Source organism: Monodelphis domestica, chromosome 1 (assembly GCF_027887165.1).
Source record: "Monodelphis domestica isolate mMonDom1 chromosome 1, mMonDom1.pri, whole genome shotgun sequence".
In the NCBI taxonomy this organism is placed as follows: Eukaryota; Metazoa; Chordata; class Mammalia; order Didelphimorphia; family Didelphidae; genus Monodelphis; species Monodelphis domestica.
In genome coordinates, this window is record NC_077227.1 from 509746337 (window position 1) to 509766072 (window position 19736).

At 46.2% G+C, this 19736-nt stretch overlaps 1 protein-coding gene across 23 annotated transcripts in view; it reads right to left on the reverse strand.

The window, feature by feature from the left end:
* Window positions 1-446: 446 nt before the first annotated feature.
* The window catches only part of CAMK2B (calcium/calmodulin dependent protein kinase II beta), a 311330-nt gene continuing 292040 nt past the window's right edge, over window positions 447-19736 (reverse strand). For all 23 annotated transcript variants that reach the window (XM_001370017.4, XM_007475861.3, XM_007475863.3 and 20 more), the window contains 4 exons: window positions 11318-11393; window positions 10712-10806; window positions 10148-10382; window positions 447-7760 (listed from right to left, as the gene is read on the reverse strand). In XM_001370017.4, coding sequence (XP_001370054.2) covers window positions 10150-10382; window positions 10712-10806; window positions 11318-11393 — 404 coding nt within the window. In that variant the 3' untranslated portion in view covers window positions 447-7760; window positions 10148-10149. The remainder of the gene's footprint in view (window positions 7761-10147; window positions 10383-10711; window positions 10807-11317; window positions 11394-19736) is intronic.

The following is a 19736-nucleotide window of genomic DNA, read 5'->3' on the forward strand; positions in this document are numbered from 1 at the left end:
TTCTTCGGGACACTTGACTTGTGACGTTCTTTCCTGTGTCCCCGGGCTTGGGGCTTTGGGCACATGATGTCTAAGAGAGAGCATGGTAAAACTGAGTAGACTGGGTGTCGTAGACAGAAAATGTTAGCGGAATGGTTTTTGGCTGTAGATCTGGTGTTTGACCTACTTCCCTGGGTACCAAAGATCAAGAAAGATTGAAAATGGGGATAGATGAGCTTGTGGGGCTGACTTTTTCTAGGGAGAAAGGTCTGAATGGCAATGGTTGGTCAAGGCCAGCTCTCATCTATCTCAGATGGGCAGTTTATGGAAATTTCCAGGACCTGTGTGCTGGCTTGGACAGGGCACAAGTATTTATACCCACTGGAGAGGGCCAAAGGTGGCATGGGGCATAAAGCAAAGTCAAGGGTAAGGTGAAGGTGAAAAGCAAGCTACTGCACACTGAACAGTTTGTCCCATTTTTTTTTGTTTTATTTGCAGTTTCCCGAGACAGAACAAAATAAGAATCATTTTTTTTTTGTTTTTACACTTACAAGGCTCAGAAAGAAAAGACAATGAAACTCAGCAAAAAGAAAGAAGAGAAAGTCAAAAAAGAGGAAAGATCCCCCAGCATTCATGGAGCAGACAGAGTGCTCATCTTTCATCAAGTTCTCTTCCTCAGGATAGATAGATATACACATGCCAAAAGTTATGTATACCTAGCTATCAATGGGTTTATATGGTTTTTCTCTTTAGAGGTCATGCAAAAAAAATTACCCCTCCTCCCTCCCCCCCAAAATCCCCAAATAACCCCAGACACGCAGCTCCATAGTTATAACAAGATGACTGGCAAAGGAGAGTGAAGAGGCCCGGAACACAAGAGGGTAGGAGGTGGGACAAGCTTTCCATGGTCCCCATTGCGGCTAAATGCTGGGTCACACACTTTGTTGAGGGGTGAGGACTGATAACTCTTCATCCTCAAAACTCCCTGCCCAGACTCAGTCCCAGACAGGAATGTCTAGCCTCCTCTTATTCAGGAAACCTATTCAGAATCAGTTAAAGAACTGAGGGAAAACCCGACTGGTCACAAGATGGCAGCCCAGCATCCCCTAGTCATTTTGTTGTTGACTCTGAAATGGGTGTACATTGTGGGGTTGCCACTGAAAGAGTTTGTACTCCTGATCTCTCCCCTGTGGGCTCAGAGTTCCATTCTCTCCTCAACTAGGGACCACAATGATAACCCATCCCTCTTCCCCCTCCCTCCCCTCACTTTGTTTTATTTGGAGGGCAAGATAAAGAAATCCACACTTAAATTAAAAGGGAATTGTGTTAGGGGGTTGTCTGGATGGCTTCTAGGGATGGGCAAAATTGTGACCAGTGAAGGATGCCTCTCTTAGTTCAGGATTAAATGCACTTGATTTAATCCAATTTGTAGTTCCATTGAATTAATTCTAGATCTTCTCCCCTCCTACCCTGTCATCAACCTCTGGTGCCCCTCTCTTGGCAGCCCCATCCATCCCAGCCTTTACCATCATCTGATTATCATACAACAAACAACAATTTCCATCCTTTTGTTGGGCCCTCATTACCAAGTCACTCTTCCCCAAAAGAGAAACACATGCAAACTAAATGGGAAAATCAGACCCAGTCCAGATAGAGGGAGACCCCATCTGAAGCGGTATACACAGCTCCTAACCTTGGAGGATTAAGGCATCAGCCTAGTCTCTCTAGTTATCCATCCATCCATCCATCCATCCATCCATCCATCCGTCCGTTCGTCCGTCCGTCCATGTATCCGCCTACCCATTCATTATTTTTCTACTTGGCCCCTTTTAGTTACACTTTCAAACCTCAAGCTCCTTTATGAGCTCAGTTCCAGAACATTCCTCCCTCCAGGAAATTGCCTTCCTGGTGACCCAGCTAATGTGGTCAGGGCTTAATCCTTATCCTGTAGACAATAACCACCCATTCTATCATCACTCACTCACAATAAGTACAGCAAAATGCAACAGTGCCTCATGTCTTGAACATGCTCAAATGTATGCTCAACACATCAGGAATACTTTTAGGTTTGGAGGGGTAAAGGGGGTTAGGAAGTTTAATCCTACATCATCCCAGAGATCTGTAGGGGTTTCAGGAAAAAAGGAAGGAGGCTAATAGATCTGAAGAGGGGATAGATAGGGTGGTAGTTACAGGATGAAGGAATCCCAGGATTACTGAGATCCCTAATGCCAGACTAACTTTCTGGGAGTTCCTCTGATGTGAGATTAAATGGAGGTCTATGTAACAAGTATTTACAGCTACCCCAAAGGGCCTTAATGACTGTGCTAGAGTAATGGATGAAGTGTGCTGGCTGTATGGAAACAGAAGATGCTTTCTACCTGGCCCTGCCTGCCTCCTTGGTACAGACACCACCTGCCTCTGCCTAGAGACTCCAGGGAATGAAGTGGTGGTTGTATTCTCATAGTTCAAGCGATGCTAGCTTCTGCCCGCATGTGAGTCTGGATCTTTCTGGATTCCTTCTAGACTCTACTTCACCCTTCAATTTTAAACTCCCCAGGATGTATGTTTTTAAAATGAAAAACATTTTGGAGTGTCTGAAAAGCACCTTTTGAAATCACTGCTGAAGTCCAACTTGGGTATGGGCATATGAGTGTGGACACATGTATGTATGAACAAAGGCATTTCTGGGGATGTGGACATGTGTACATTTGTAAGCGTGTGGGCTGATAGGAAGGTGACCACTATCCACTGCCAGGAGCTGATTCAGAGGCTCACTGAGTTTCTGGTCAGCACCTTGCTCTACCCAAGAGGTACTTATCCTCTCTTTGCAGAACCTTTGACTTACTTTACCCTGGGAGTAAAGAATATGGAGGCTATACAATTTTTGTTTTATTCATAGCAGGAAGATAAGTGGTATAGGTGGCAGGGATGGTTCCCTCACCCCTGCAGCCAGCTGTCGAGGCTAGTGCTTTAGACCTGTCCCTTGTTCTAAGACTTGAAGAACCATCTTGGTCAAAGGAAGTCAGTCTGGTTCGAACTTCTGGGTCTTTAAAAGATGACAAAAAAATGGTGGAGTAAACAACCCACTCCCATCTGTTTTCAAACTCTAAAGGCGATCTCTCCAAGCTAAGATAGCCCTGGCTCACTTGGGAACTTTAGTTTAAAGGACTTTAGACTTGGCCCAGCCTTGAGAATCTAGGTGCATGCCAGGGTGGACATTAGGATATCAGATCCTCCCGGAACCTTCGGTTCACTATAAAATACTTCTGAATCAAACCCTCCCTTAAGGAGTTTACTCTAGAGTAATTCTGAGCTTCAGTCCTAGGAATCAGAGATAAGATGGAACAGGATGGACCCCTCCAAGGTCTCTCTGAGAATGGCAGATGGCATGGGATGGATCCATGGCTTCTTCCTTATACCATGTTTCTCACCTCTTGGTGCTCTTAGCTCTTGGTCACTTAGCCAGGGAAGGAATGCTGTAGTTAAATAAGCTCTATCACTGGATAGCTTTCAGTGTGACACACCTGGGGTGCCTCTATTTTCTTCCAAGCTAACTCCTTGCCCATATTTCACCACTGCTCACTAACCTTTCCTCAAAAAGTTCTATGTGTTTTTTGGGCTGTGGTTTTCTTCCCCACTGCAAGCAGCCATGGCAAAATACTTCCACTAGTTAAAGATGGCATTTTGCCTGGCAAGGAGGAAAATTCTCCTGAAGATCTATCCCCCCACCCCCCATAAAAGTCTCTGGCCTAGGCAAAAGTAGCCAACAAATGGATTGAGTCCTAATGGACCAATTAAGTAACTGCCACACCTAAATGACAAGGAAAGGATGGGACCAGAATTCATCAGCAAGAAATCAATCAGCCCACCAACTCCTGCAAGTGTAGGGCACTCACTCATCCCTGAGCAACTCAACAGTTTTAGCCAAAGAGAATTAATTCTCACCATTGTGTGCCATACCACTCCCCCCATCATCCCACCCCCCAACCTTGAGTCAAAGTATAAATGAGTCAATGAAGCTAGGCAAACAAAGGCCATGAATTTCTGCAGCCTAGCCTGCCATCCTACTCTCTTTGTCTTGCCTTCCTGAGATCTGGATGCACCCTCAACCCTTAGGGAATGACTGTCCACATTTGCAAAACTAAGACAAAGAGAGAGAACTGTCCAAGCTGAATTTTTCCTACTCATGGCTTGGCCACTACCTCAGCCCAAATCTCATCCTTAAGGTCTCCAGTCTGACTTAAGCAGCCAGCCTCCCTATCCTCAGGCAATCAATCTGCTGTAGTCCAGGTCCAACTGACCCAGCAGTAACAATGACACCTAACACCTAACAGCACTCTGTTTCCAGGTCATTCCTGGTGGCCACCTACTCTCTTCCACCCAGCTTCATTTTCTCTTCTCTACATTTTTTTCTCTACTTCTTAGAACCATCTGGCTAAATTTATAAGATAACCTTAAATGGTTGGTTGACGTGCCTTTTCCTATATGCTCCTCAGGGGCAACAGATCTGTTTTTGTTCTGTCTTTGTAGTCTTGTGCCCAGAGCAATGCCTCTTATAGTGGGCGCTTTATATTTGTTGGATGAGACTGAAGGGACAAGTGTCAGGACAATGTGCCAAATCGGGACAGGAGCCCCTGAATTCTTTTCATCTTCATTCTGCTTTAATCATTAATGAAGACCAAGGAAGTTCTGCTATTCAGAGCATAGAAGCCAGGGAATGTGACGATCTACACTGGAGACTAAAAAGAGGTTAGGCCCTGAGATTTTGAGGCCAGAGCAGGAACTGGACTAAAGGATGCTACGAAGCCAATTCTTGCCTCCAGCACTGGTTATCTTCAACTTAAGAATCACAGTTTTTACTTCTGAATATTAGACAAAGAACACAGATCTGGTTCTCAACATATCCTTCCCATATTTTGCCTGGAGGCCTCTCTTAAACTACTGATCTTTTCACCACTGGGCCCAGGTCTTAGAGATGGTGTACGTCTATCTCTCTTCTCTCCTTGATTATTGCCTCTTGCTCCTCTCTCCTTGCCAAATAGCCCCATTGCCATTCCTGCCCCAAGTCCCAGCATCTCTAGATGTGCTCTCTCATGACTCTGGAGGGAATTCCTTGGGATGCTCTCTCAATCCTTGGGGGAAATGAGAACAGGGCTCAGACCAGTATCCTCCCGTTATTATTCTAATTCCATTTGGACAATTGAAGTTCCTTGAAGAAAACCATTCATTCCCACCTGTTTTCTATGCTTTCTGACTGTCCAGACAGCTCTTGCCCCTTCTCAATCCATTGGTATTGTCCTTGAACACAGTAGGTCCTTAATAAATAAATTGGATGGCTGTTGAGATCAATTAATTCAACATCAGCAGCCATCCTTAAGAATTTATTGAGTACCTACCATGGGACCAGCATGACTTCTCCTCTTCTTACTTAAAAGCCATGGTTCGCCATAGCCTATCAGCCCCACTGGGACTATAGACAGATGGTAATTATCAGGAGGGAGCATCAACTTCACAACCGTCCTTCAGCTCTAGCTCCCAACTAAACACTATCCCTGGAATTCCCTAAGGTTGCCAGGGCCACACTGCAGCCAGCCAATCTAGAAAGCACAAGCAGGACCCTTGACTTTTCCATCCAAAAACAGCCACTCTGTAAACCACAACCATGGGCCAGAGAAAACAGTGTCGGGGCTCAATTTGGCTCTGTTTTTTCAGCCCCAGGAAAACAGGACTCCCCCCTATTCTTTCCTGACTTGCCCTTTTTCTCCAGGGAATTCCCCAACAACCTCACCAGGTACTTGCAGAAATCCTTACTGTTCTACTGGACAGAGCTGGAGGAAGTAATCATTTAATCTAAACTTTCTCCAGTTGCCAGTGGGACTAACCCCATTTCCAATTTGCAGAATTCCCTCCTCTTCTCTCACTGTCAGTGAAGAAGGTGGGATGGAGACTGGCCTTGCCTTCCCATAGATTTCTTCCATCCCACTATGCCAGAGGCCCCTCCACAGGAAAGCACCCGCACAATAGCCCTGGGTAGTCTTCCACAAGACTTAACTGATTCCCCTACGTTTGGAAAGAATTACACAAAGGGGAATAAGAGCCTAATAAGAGACTAATAGGAAGAAGAAAAGCTTGAGTCTGTACATAATCTTTTTTAGTGGTCCAATCTTATCCTGATAGGAGGAGAGAGAGCCTGGAATAGCCCATTAGAGGGCCACAGTGAATCAAAGGAGATCCTAAGTCCTAAGAAGCAGGTTTTCTCTAGGCCAAAATTCAGAAGAACCACCACAAAGCTATCAATACATTCACTGTCTACTGTGCAGAGACCAACCAGACAGAGGGAAGAGGCAAGAAGAAAGATTCTTTCCCGAGGACCAAAAGCCCTCATTTTCTATCGCTGGTTATTTGAGTGTCCTGGCTCCTGAACTGTCTCTGTCAGTTTTGGGGGTCAAGATCCTGGTTAAACTGAAGAGGTTACAGAGGCCCTGGGGGCCCAGCCCAGGGTCTCCTGACTATTCTGGTGGCTGTGCTTCCCTTATGTGAAGCTATTAGGGCTCAGGAAAGGAAATGAGAGTTGGTAGGAGATGATGCTTTGTCTCCAGAAGTTAGGAGTCCCCTTAGCTTAGCATTGTCTCTTGGGCACTTGGGAGCTGGTCAACCCAGGTCCCCCCCACTCCTGGGCCTGCCAACACCTGTGAAATATGGGTCCTAAAGGACCAGGGTTCTCTTACCACTGAATGTCCTTGTCCCCCATCTCTTTCCCCTCTCCCAACCATGTCCCTCAGCGCTCTTCACAATCCTCACCCAGAGCTGCTCGCCCTTCATGCCATCACCAGCCTTCAAGGCTTCAGAGTAAGAGACGAGGCCAACATGGCACATGGAGGTTCTTGACACAGGCCCATTAGTTGAGGGGGATGACAAGAGCAGAGGATGTCCCATAGTGTGAGTGCCGGGATTTCAGCCCATCCTGAGTCGGGGAGCCCAGAGTCACTTTCCAACAGCATCGGACACGGGGCTGACCAGCAGTCTGCCTGGCACAGAAGGGACAGAGCTCAAGGACGCCTCTTCCCTCCTTGACCAAAGAAAGAATGTTGGGTGGAAGGAAGGAAGGAGTGATAGCAACCCACAGGCACAACTAGAGGAAAAGGCAAAGGAAAACCTGGAGCCAGCAGCCCCACGTCCCTGAAAAGACAAACGGTAACAGCTCACGACGGCCACGTGCAAGTACACCACTGGCAAAGGCCCATGCGTTGGCAGAGAGAATGCAAAATACCTTAGTTTTTTTTTTGTGGGTTTTTTTTTTTCATCTAACAAACTAACACCGTTCAACACTGGGGTCAACAGAGGGGGTGGAGCCTTGTGGACATTTTCATTGCAACACCTGGTCACCCGAGACAGCCGAGGAACAGACGGACAGACACACATGGAGCTGTGGACGGGAGGAGCAGCTGGTTGGTTTTGAAGCCCCACAAACGCCAGTGATTTTTACAGCTTTTTTTTTTCTTGGTTTTGTTTTTTGTGTTTTTGTGGTATTTTTTTCCTCATTTCATTGGTTGCTTTTTGTTGTTGTAGTCGTTGCCGGTTGTTTGTTTGTTTGTATGTTTGTTTGTTTTTTAAAAAGAAATCACATCTGGTCTTGTTTTCTGCAGACACAGGCACCAGGGGAGGGAGGGACGAGGCAGACACGAGCATGCTGACGCGGCGGGCACTACCACCCAGCGAGTGGCGGCTCCGCTCCAATCACCGTCTCCGTCAGGATGAAACCACAAAAGGATGGGCTGGTTCTGAAACACAAGGTGGGCCCTGTCACTAGCGCCCTGTGCTTGGAGGCTAGACCTCAGGGCCTCAGGCACAGTAGAAGCATGGAGTATTTGGGAAAGATAGAAGGAATTGAATAATCATTTCCAATACTGCACTTTCTTTTCTTTTCTGTTCAAAGTCCTTCTGTCTTAGAACTGATCAGTTCCAAGGCAGAAAAGCAGCAAGGACTAGGCAATAGGAGTCAAATGACTTACCTAGGGTCATACAGTTAGGATGCATCTGAGACCAGATTTGAACCCAGATCCTCCCCAAGGATCTGGCACTTTATTCACTGTGCTACATAAATGCTCCAAATCCCTTAAAACTTATGACTAAGGTATGATTCTCTCTCTCTCTGGCTCTCTCTCTCTTTCTTTCTTTCTCTGTCTCTCTCTGTCTCTCTCTGTCTCTCTCTGTCTCTCTCTCTGTCTCTCTCTCTCCCTCTCTCTCTCTTTCTTTCTTTCTCTGTCTCTCTCTCTCTCTCTCTCTGTCTCTCTCTCTCATCCCCATCGATTCAATTATTGTCTCTATGTAAACAACTCAGAAAAAAGAATCCAGCCCTAATACCTTTCCTGCATATCAGTCCTGCATTACCAGCTGCTTAGTTAGATGTCCCACAGCTATCTCAAACTCACTGTGTCCCCAACAGAACTCATATTCTTCTCCATCATTCCTCCAAACATCTATTTTTGTCGCCCAGGTTCAGGACCTCCCAGTGTCATTCTCAATTCTTCACTCTCCCTCACCTCACATTTTGTCATCTACCTCCCCCAAAGCTTTTGTATGTCTCTCTGATCAATTTGGCTAAACAAACAAAACAAATATCTTAAGCCCTACAAGGCACTGTGTTAGGAAAAGGCTATAGAGACAAAACCAAAATGGACTTTGCTCTCAAGCTTTGCCTTAGCTTATGTCCTACATCTCCAGATCGGATCCCCTTCTCTTTGATCTTGCAGCTATAATCTTGTTCGGGTCCTTTACCACCTGTTGCCTGGACTACTGTCATAACTTCCTCAGTGGTCTCTATTCTCCATCCATCAGTCCTCTACATCTCCTGAAAAGAGGCATCGGCGATGAGATGGTGGAATGGATAGAGCCCCTTGGTCTGGAATCATGAAGACCCCTCTTCCTGATCTCAAATCGGACTTCGAACACTTAAAAGCTGTGTAGCCCTGGGAAAATCACCTAAATTTGTTTGCCCCAGCTTCCTCAGCTGCCAAATAAGTTGGAGAAGAAAATAGCAAACCATTCCAGTATCTTTGCTAAGAAAACCCCAAATGGGATCACTAAGAGTTGACACAAATGAAACAACTGAACAACAACAAAATTCAGAGCTGACCATGTCACTTTTCTATTGAAAAATCTTTGGTAGTTCCCTGTTGCCTCCAAAATCAATACCAAATCCTCAAGTTGGTGGGGAAAGCCTTATACAATTTGGTCCCCATCTATCTTTCTGATCTTACTTTCTTTTTTATTATTATTTTTATTGTCCTTTTTCCAGTTAAGCTGTTCTTTAAGCTATTCTCTTTGTATCATATTCCATCTTTGGGGCAGCTGCAGATTGGTGTGACAGACAAAAAACTAGACTTGGAACCAGGAAAGCCTGAATCCGAATCCTGTCTCAGCTACTCATTCATTGTGCGACCCTGGACAAGTTGCCAAACTGCTCTTGATTCTATTTTCCACATCTGTAAAAGAGGGATGACCACAATACCCGACTCCTAGGTTTGCTATGTGAGGATCAAGAGAACATAGCATTTTGCTAGCCTTAAGACACTCTGTAAATGCTTTTTGGGGTGGTGATGGCTACTCCCCTCTCTGGACCATGCCTTCACACGGCTGGCCCCTCACATCTGGAATGTCATTCTTTCTCATCTCTGCTTTCTAGAATCCCTGGCTTTTTTCAAGGCTCAATTGCATTGTGACTTCCCTCATGAGGCCATTCCTGGTTGTCCTACTTGTTAGGCTCCCTCTCTTCCTGGACATGAATTTTTATTGGGGCCACTTTGGAGGTAGCAAAATACACTGTAAAGAGCCCTAACTCTGGAGTCAGAGGACCAGGACTTAAATTTCACTTCTAGCAGCCCCTTGGGCAAATCACAACTCCATCTCCTTATTTGTAAAATGAGGGTTTGGACTCAATGGCCTCTGAAGTACCTTCCAGGTCTAGACTGAAGATCCCCAAACCACCAGGATTCTGGGGGTAGCAAACCAGTCCCCCAGAGAGAAGCAAACAGTGAGGCACTTCTTGCTCCACCCCGTGTACCCCATTCTGGGTTCTTACAGTCTACGGGAGCAAGACCTCATCCGTGGGCATCTGGGTCACATGAGGGGGAATGGGTGCCAGAGGGAGACGGGGCGGGGTGCTCACCTTCACTGCAGCGGGGCCACAGGTGCACCTGAACAGTGGAAGTGGACATTCTGCCACTTGCCATCACGGCGGTGCCAGACGCGGGTCTCCTCTGACTGGCTGGTGCGGGGTCGGCCCTGCCCGTCAATGTACTGCGTGAGACGGATGTAGGCGATACAGGCAGCGTCCTCGCCGATAACATGCACGTGGGGGTTCAGGATGGTGGTGTGGATGGGTTTGCTGTTCTTGGCTAGCACTGAGGAGGGGGAAAGAGAAGGCAGGAGAGCTTACAGTGTAAGGAGAGACCTTTTTGAAGCTTCCCACCCTTCCTTCCCTCCAACCTGGGAGCAGAGACACCTGGGGCCATGGGAGAAATGGGTACCCCAAAGAAGCAGCTCTGGAAAGGCAGCTCTGCTTTGGGCTGGAGATGACTCACTTCCATCCATCAGGGCACCTTTACTTGTGTCCCACCCCTCCTAAAGCCCTTCACCTGCAGCTCAGCTTTGCTCTTCCAGGGCGTTCCCCCATCCCCCCAACTCTACTTGGCTAGCTTGCTCCTTCCAGCCCTGGACCAGGCTCACTTACAGTTCTCAAAGTAGAATCTGTGGAAGTCCATCCCTTCTACGAGGTTGCCCAGAGCTTCAGGTTCAAAGGAGGTCAGGCCTGGGTCGCAGATTTTCCTGCAGAGCAGATACCAAATGAGATGGCTATGTCAAAGGGAGGGGGGCAATGTCTCGGTCTTCTCCTCATAGCTAGGCCTACCTAGGGCCATCATAAGCCATTGGGGAACTGTGATAAGCGACTGATACTTTGCTTTCGTCCCTGCCCAGCTGCTTACAACGGCTAAGAACTTTTGACACCCCAGGACATCGTAGCCCATGTATAGTTAGAAATTCTTGAATCCCTTAAACCACATTTCCCCAAATTCCCTCTCCTCTTTCGTGTACATGGTTGGTATTTTAGGTTTGGTTTGGCATGGAAGGCTGGTGAGCGCTCTCTCTCTGCTTTTTCTAGCCTTTTCCTTTCCCTTTGCTTCAAGAATTTCTAACTATACACCCATAGGCTCTCAATGCCAATCAACCACAGTGTGCATCCCATTTCCAAGTGTAACAACTACATTTTCTCCCACAAAAGATCAGGCTTTCCCTCCCTCCAGTCCAGTTTGGTCTGAAATTCCATGGTATTACTCACGCATAGGCCTCAAAGTCCCCGTTATTGACGGCCTCTATCAGCTGCTCTGTGATCTTGATGATTTCCTGCTTGCGAGCTGGAGGAGAAGAAACAGTCAAGCTTGCCCTGTGACGGCCCAGGAGCCCAGGGTGGGCCCACCAGTTCAGAGTGGATGGTCAGGTGCCAAGACGTCGGCCTTCTCGAGCCTCAAGGCCTTGATGACTCTTATTGACCAAGGCCTCTCTCCCACTTGGCTCCCTCCCAAGTCCCATCTCCATCTCTGGCAGGATTCCATTCCTAACCCGCACTAAGCTCAGTAATGAGTGCTGAAGTCCGTCTAGCTTAGACCCCTCCCAATCCTGGCCCACGTGAGGTCAAGATCGCCAGTGCCAATCCCACTCAAGCTGCTCTCATAGGTTCAGATGCAGGAGCTGGGACATCTCAGGGGGAAAACTTCCAAAATGGGATAAGAGGAAGTGCCACAGATTCAATAAAACCAACCCGGTGCTTGAGGACATGCTCTGTATACGGTCCTGCAAAAGTGACGGTCCCTGCCCTCGAAGAGCTTACATTCTCTTGGGGGAACAACACCTACGCGGCCAAGGAAATGGCTGGTAGGCTGTTTAGGGGTCTGTGGTGGGGCACCACAAAAGAGGAAAGCAGAATTTACCAACGTTGGGGGAAGGAAAGGCCATATTTAGTGGGGACGATCAACCGAGGATGTAGTGCTTGGGCTGAGCCTAGGACCCTAGAGTCAGACATGGGAGGGCCCACAGAGGCCACATAAGCCAGGGATTCCTAAGCTTTTTTGTGTCCTATGGACTGCCCCAATCCTGGAGATCTGGTGGAGCCTAAAGACCCTTTTTCAGAATAATGTTTTTAAATAATTGAAATTTCAGTTAGAGGTTTTTGAGAAAAAAGATCATTGTTTCCCATCCAAGTTTATGGATGCCCTGAGGGGCATGTGTGGCCCCTTTGGATCCATCAAATTCCAAGGAGGAAACAGAGGTCCATGGAGGATGTCCTTTCCCTAAGATAACCCAGGTAGTAGGAGTCGCTGTTGGGATTTGAACCCAGATGCTTGACTCCAAAGCTCTTTACACTGTACCAGCCAGCTTGACCTTCTGACAGATGAAAGTGAGGAGGGGATTTTTCTGCATTTAATATGCATATACTTATAAATGCACACGATGTCTCCTCCACTAGTCAGTTTGTTGAGAGGGATGTTTTTATTCTTTGCATTTGTTTTCCCGTCCCCTAGCATATAGCAGGTACCTGAGAAAGTATTTGTTGCTCATTGACTAACTAAATAACTTGCTCAAGATCACAGAGAAAGTAGGTACCAGAGGCAAAATTTGAACCCAGGACCCCAGATGCCAGGACCACTGTTCATTTTATTGTATCAGGTTACCCTCCTTCTTTCTCCCTCCCCTCAGGCCAACCTGATTTAGTTTCTGTCTCCCCTGCATCTTAGCTGGGACAGTCATGAGAGTCAGGATGGGAGGGAAGGAGAGGGCATTTTGGTAACCAGACTGCACATCCTCCCTGACCTCCCCAGTGCTTCTGCCCCTGTCCACTGGCAGAACAGCCCTGAGCACAGGCTTGTGAAAATATAAAGCTCCAAGGGAGAAAGTGTGCCACTCATGGGTGCCCGGCTCCAAGCCACTGTCTTGTGAATTATGCAGAGAGTCTGCTGGGCACAGAGCCAGCAGGTAGCCAGGACTTGGAAACAGGCCCCAGAGTGTCCAATTGATGGTGACAGCTCAGTGTCTGGTGGGCACCTGCCATCCCTTTGCCGAGTCCACTCCTTCCTGGGCAACAGCCGGAGTTTCTGGAGCTGCTGCTGCCATTGGCTCTGACCTCTGGGACAGCACAACTACCCTTCCAAGGGTCAAATAATTATAGTGATTCTGTGTGTGTGTGCACGTGTGTGTGTGCGACACATTTGTATGAAAGCACAGCTGACCTTGCAGCTATTTGAGAGAAGGCATTTTAAATGAGTGCCTAAACAGATGGGAGTGTGAGTGAGAATGTGTCTGAGTGTGTGTGTGTGTGTGTGTGTGTGTGTGTGTGTGTGTGTGTGTGTGTGCATGTACTTAGAAACTCAACAAGAACATCGGAGGGATCTCAACAGATCAATATGTTGCATAATGAGACAACCACCAAGTACTCATTTGGCCTCTTCAAGGACTTTCGATGGAGAGGGAGCCCATTCCCCTTAGGAACAGCTTTAATGCTTAGAATGGCTTCCTGACACTGATCTCCCATCCCGAACCCCCTTCTGTGTCTAGACCATCCAGCCTCTACAGATAAGAAGTTTCTGACTTTTTCTTTAATAGAGCTGACATAAAGGAATTTCTTTTCTGGAAAATTCACAAAGAAAAGAAATTCAGGCAAATCACTCACCTATTATATGTCACAAAATACCTTCTACCTCCCCCACCACCACCACCACCTCTTACATGATCTACTGTCTCCTAGGAAGGTCATCAGCTAACAAAATCACTTTGCCAAAAAAAAAAAGGAAGAAACAATTCAACATGTTAAATAAAGATCAGCCACTCTAACTTCCTCATTTTATAGATGATCCTAGAGAAGGGAAGTGACTCTCCCCAAGGTCATATGGCTAAACATGTCTATCTTGAGTCTATATGGGAAGGAAGAAGGAAGGAAGGGAGAAGGCAGGAAGGAAGAGAGGGAGGGAATGAAAGAAGGAAGGAAGGAAGGAGGGTAAGAGAGAGGGAAGAAGGAAGGAAGGGAAGTAGAGAGGTAGAGAAGGAGGGAGAGAAGGAGGGAAGGAGGAAGGGAGGAAGGAGGGTTATGAGTAAGGGAAGGAGGGAGGAAATCAGCATTTATTAAGTGCTTACAATGTTCCAGGTACTGTGTTAAGTGCTTTACAAATATTATTTCATTTGATCCTCTCAATCATCCTTGGAAGTAGAATCTATTATTATCCCTATTTTCCAGGTGAGGAAACAAAGGCATGGGATGAATAACTTGCACAGTCACACATCTTAGTAAAGTCACACTTGAACTCAAGTCTTGCGTGGCTCCAGGTCCAGGACTTTGAGATGTATTACACCAACTATGAATGTGTCTCAGGGTGTGTATATATATATATATATATATATATATGTGTGTGTGTGTGTGTGTGTGTGTGTGTGTGTGTGTGATATGAGGGTACTATATATGGAAGGGCATTTTGTCATGAAATAATGAAGAGTGAAAAGAGCAGAACCAAGAGAACGTTGTGTGCAGTAACGACAATATTGTTCAAATGGACACCTCCAGAGAAAGAACTGACCAATAGAAGTATGCAATATATATTAGACATCCATAAAATGTGTATGAGCATGTGCATAATTGTACACGTGTTATATGTGTACACAAATATCAATAGCATATATCTCTGCTAAATGCTGGCCTCCTCTAGTGCAGGTGGGGATGGGGGTGGGCAGAGGGAAGCAGCTGGAAACTTCGAATGTAACAAAATCAGTAAATTACATTTTTTAAAGAGGAAGTGCTTTTTGCAGGAAGGGGTACCTATGAATGAGCACCTCGATTCAAAGACCTGAGTTCCAAACTTCCTCCCTGTGGGTCCATAGATGAGCTCCTTTCTCTGAGTCCAAGTTTCCCTACTGCAGTGGCTCTCTAGCCCAATTCACACCTCCAACCCACCCAATAAATGCTCAGCCAGCCTTTCTTTGAAGACCTACTTCCAAGGCAGTCCATTGCACTTTGGGATAGCTCTAATTGGTCAGAAGCTTGTCCTGAAATTAAACTTAAACTTGTCTCTTTTGCAAAACTCACCTGTTGTTCCTAGTTCTCCCTTCCAGAGATAAAGAGAATAAATCTAACCTATCCTCCACAAGATAGCCTTTCAGACACTTAAAAACAGTTCCCAGATTCTTTTTTTCTTCTTCAGGCTAAACAGACTAATTTCCTATAAACACATTAACAGGAACTCAAGGCTATTCAACATTGTTTGCCCCTCACTGCTCTCTAGCTTATCAATGTCTTTCTTAAATGTGGCCCCAGGACTGAATCTAATACTGAAGATGGGTTCTAACCAGTGTAGAAATAAGGTAGGACGATCACCTTTTTTTTCCCCCAATTTTAATTTTTTTAAACCCTTACCTTCTATCTTAGAATCATACTGCGTATTGGTTCTAAGGCAGAAGAGTGGTAGGGGCTAGGCAATGGGGGTCAAGTGACTTGCCCAGGGTCACACATCTGAGAAGTGCCTGAGGTCACATTTGAACCCAGTACCTCCCATCTCTAGGCCTGGCTCTCAATCCACTGAGCCCCCTAGCTGCCTGAGTATTACTTTCTTATTCCTGGAAACTATGATTCTCTAATTCAGCCCAAGACTGCATTAGCTTTGTTGGCTGTCTCATCATGTGATTAAATCATTGGGCCATCCCCTCCTTAATTATCTCTGGCTTGGTTTTCATCCCTACCACTCATCTGGGTCCGCTCTCCCAGATGGCTAGCAGCCTCATTCTATGCGAGCCCTCGCTCTGGATGGCCTCTTTGCAGCAGCTAGACCTGACTAACTCTTTCCCTTACAATTCACCTTTTTCTTGGCTTCTGAAATAGTCATCTTGTTTTTCTTCCTGTGATTCTCCGGTCACTCCTTCATTCGCCTGAAGTCAACTGTTTCACCTATTGCCCAAGGTCTGGCTCTCCCTCAGGGTCCTTGGCCATTTTCCCTTTCTCTGCTCCCTCTGAGAGCTTGTGAATTCTTATGACATCGCCTCTATTTCACGTTCCTTCCTCTTTTCAATAGGATGATCTCACAGCCCTAACTTCTCTCTTGAGTTCCAATTGTGCATTTTCAGTTATGTGCTGGACAGCTCCACCCAGCTGTCCCATGGGCACCTTCAATGCCCAATACTATTCAAAATATATCATCTCCTCTTCTCCTCCCTCCAAAAATTAGGCAGAAACCTTTGGTTTGTCCTCATCCTTTATCCTCTGTATTTAGGCTAAAAATAACTCCTTATTCTTACTAGTTCTTACCCCAAATTCTGCCAATTCTCATCCCCAAAAGACTCCTAACTCTCCTTTTCCTCTCCATTCCTCCTCACAGCTGAATACAGATACAACAGTATCTGGTCTTTTTCACTCCAGCTTCTTCCTATCCTAATCTATTCATGCTTCACTTCTTACATAAATACTGATGGGAACCTCACAGATGGATGATGGTCGGCCTTAAGGTCCTTTCTATTCTTTGTTCCAGCCATTGCTTCTGGACAAACTCTGCTCTGGGTTCCAGAAACACCATCCCCCAGGGACCCAGGGAGCAGAACACACTGCCCTCTCTTTAGCATCACCGATTTAGAGCTGGAAGGCACCAAGGGGTTTTGTAGGTATTCTAGACTAATTTACCGATAAGGAAACCAAGATCCAGAATGGGAAAATTATTTGGCCAAGGTCCCACACATGGTAAGGATCATGGTATTAGAGACAACTGGAGGGGACCTCCTAAGATTCATTTTGTGGATGAGAAAATTGAGACTCGGAGAAGTAGAATAATTGGTCCAAGATCACAAAGATGGTAGAGAACTGAGCTAAAATTTAGACTCAGATACTCTTACCCCCAAATGCAGTATTCCTGCTGCTACAACCATGTTCTGCAGACCCTCTGGCAAAACTGAGGTGTAGGTGATAAGTGTCTGTATAATCTATCCTCCACATTCCTCCTGTGACTAGATTCTAGGTCTGTAGAACCCAGGGCCAGAGCATAGAATAAAAGACATATGGGGAACAGTATCTTTTCCTAGATTAGAGCACAAAGATGGCAGTCATTAGTTGTGGCTCCCAGTCCCAGCCTCCCTTCTCCACAAAACAAAACAAAATAAACACTCAACTTACTGCCCCAAAATACCACTTGGCTTTTCCATGGGCATAATCTCTTCTTATTCTCATAATAGCCCTAGAACGTATTCAGGCAGGTATCACTTTTCTCTTTTAAAGATAAGAAAATTGAGGCTCATATAGATTAAGTAAATTATGCAAGATTGCACAGTGGTCAGATAGGATTTGAACCATGGTCTCAGCTCCTAATGCAGGTTGTTGGGGTTGCTGTTTTCCAAGAGTTCCTTTCATATGTTATCACATTGATTTTGTTTCTCTTACTGGCTGCTTGATAGAAAGGAAGGCCACTGAAGGCAGGGAATGTGTGGTTTTTTGTCTTTGTATCCCCAGTGCCTGGCATAAAGCAGGCACATAATAGATTCTGAATGCCTGTGGAAAGGTCAGGATTTCTGATCTAGTTCCTTTATTCCTGTTGTTTTTAATGGAATTGTTTAATTGTTTTTCAGTTGTGTCTGACTCTCTGTGACCCCACTGAGGTTTTCTTGGTTAGGATACTAGACTGATTTGCCATTTCCTTCTCCAGTTCATTTTTACAGATAAGGAAACTGAAGTAAACATAGTTAAGTGACTTGCCCAGGGTCACACAGCTATTATCTGAGGCCAGATTGAATTCAAGAAGATGAATCTTACTGACTTTCCAGCACTCATCAATTGCACTACCTAGCTGTCCCAGGACAGGATCAGGTAATGAGAAAAGAGAAGAGGCGGGCAAGTAAGTGCAGCAAGGGAGGGAGGAGATGGAAGGGATTAAGGAGTAGCTGGTGAGTAGAGAAAAATGAGGGGTGGGGCAGCTGGGTGACTCAGTGGCTTGAGAGTCAGGCCTAGAGACAGGAGATCCTGGGTTCAAATCTGGCCTCAGACATTTCCCATCTATGTGACCCTGAACAAGTCACTTAACCCCCATTGCCTAGCCCTTACCACTCTTCTGCCTTGAAACCAATACTCAGTATTGATTCTAAGATGGAAGGTAAGGGTTTTACAACCCTTGGAAGAAAACATGGGAAGGAGGGAAGAAAAGAAAGAGTCATGGGATTATCTGTCAGGATTATTGACCAGAGGCCTCCATTGGCTTTGGGGACATCTACAATGTCCCAGGCAGGAGTCAGGAAAGAGTCAGAAAGACAATCCCTATAACAGAGACAGAGAGCAGAACACCCTGTCCTCCTTCCAGCATCACCCACCATCACAACAAGAGCTGAATTTGATTTACATGATTGAAAGATTTAAAGCTGGAAGGGGCTGAGGGGCTTTGCAGGTCTTCTAGTGCAACTTTCTAATTTACAGATAAGGAAACCAAGACTCCCTAAAGGGGGAAAGATTCTAGAAGGGCTCCACTCAATCAGTGACCATTTATCAATAGTGACTGTGTGCCAGGCGCTGTGCTAAGTGCTGAGGATACAGAGAAAAAGAAAAAAAAATCCCCTCTGCCCTCAGGCAGCTTACAGTCTAAAGGGAATATAAATACATAAATAAAGAACATCCTCTTGGATGTGGTGATGCTTGAATTCAAATCTCAGAAGAAAGAAGGGATGTTAAGAATTGGAAATGGGGGAGGAAACATTCTGTGCTTGGGGAACAGCCACTATAAAGGCAAGGAGGTGAGAAATAAATGCAAGGAATGGCAAATAGGCCTGGACATCTGGAGCATCATGTGTGTGAAGGAGAGTGGTGAGATGGAAAAGACAGGAAGGGGCCATGAGGTCACAAGGAGTTTTCAATGCCAAAGCACTTTGTCACTGATGCTGGAGGCCATAGGGAGCCACTGGTTTACTGGGAAGAGGGGCAGCATGGTCAGATCTATGATTTAGGAGAATCCCTTCAGCAGCTCAGAGAAAGATGGATTAGAATGGGGAGAGATTTGAAACTAGGAATCCAATGAGAAGGCTATTGCAACAGTCCAGGCAGGACAGGATAAGGAAAAGCGGCAAAGTAGCACTGGGGATAGAGGGCCAGGTCTGGAGTCGAGAGGCCAAGACTCTTCCTAGCTGTGTGAACCTGAGCAACTCGCTTAACTCCAATTGCTCAGCCCTTACTGCTCTTCTGCCTTAGAATCCATAGTATAAATTCTAAGACAGAAGGTAAGAGTTTAAAAAAAAAGTGATGAGGTCCTGAATTAAGGTGGCAGCTGTGGGAGTGAAGAGAAGGGGACATGGTTGGGGAAAGCAAATGACAAACTTTGGAAATTAATTGGAGGTAAGGTGGAGGGGAGAGGGAGAGGGAGAGACAGAGACAGACAGAGAGACAGAGAGAGGGAGTGGGGAGAGAGACAGGAGAGAGGGAGGGGAAGAGGGAGAGGGAAGAGACAGAGAAAGAAGGATGGAGGGAGGGATGAAGGAGAGAGAGGGATGGAAGGAGCGGGAGCAGGGAGAGGGAGAGAGGAAAGGAGAAGAAAGAGGGAGGGAGAGACAGAGAGAGAGTGATGGATGGTTGGAGGGAGAGAAAGAGGGATGGAGGGAGTGGGGAGAGGGAGGGAAGAAGAGAGGGAGAGGGAGAAAGAGAGAGAGAGGGAGACAGACAGAGAGGAGACAGACAGAGAGAGAGACAGAGAGAGAGAAAGAGA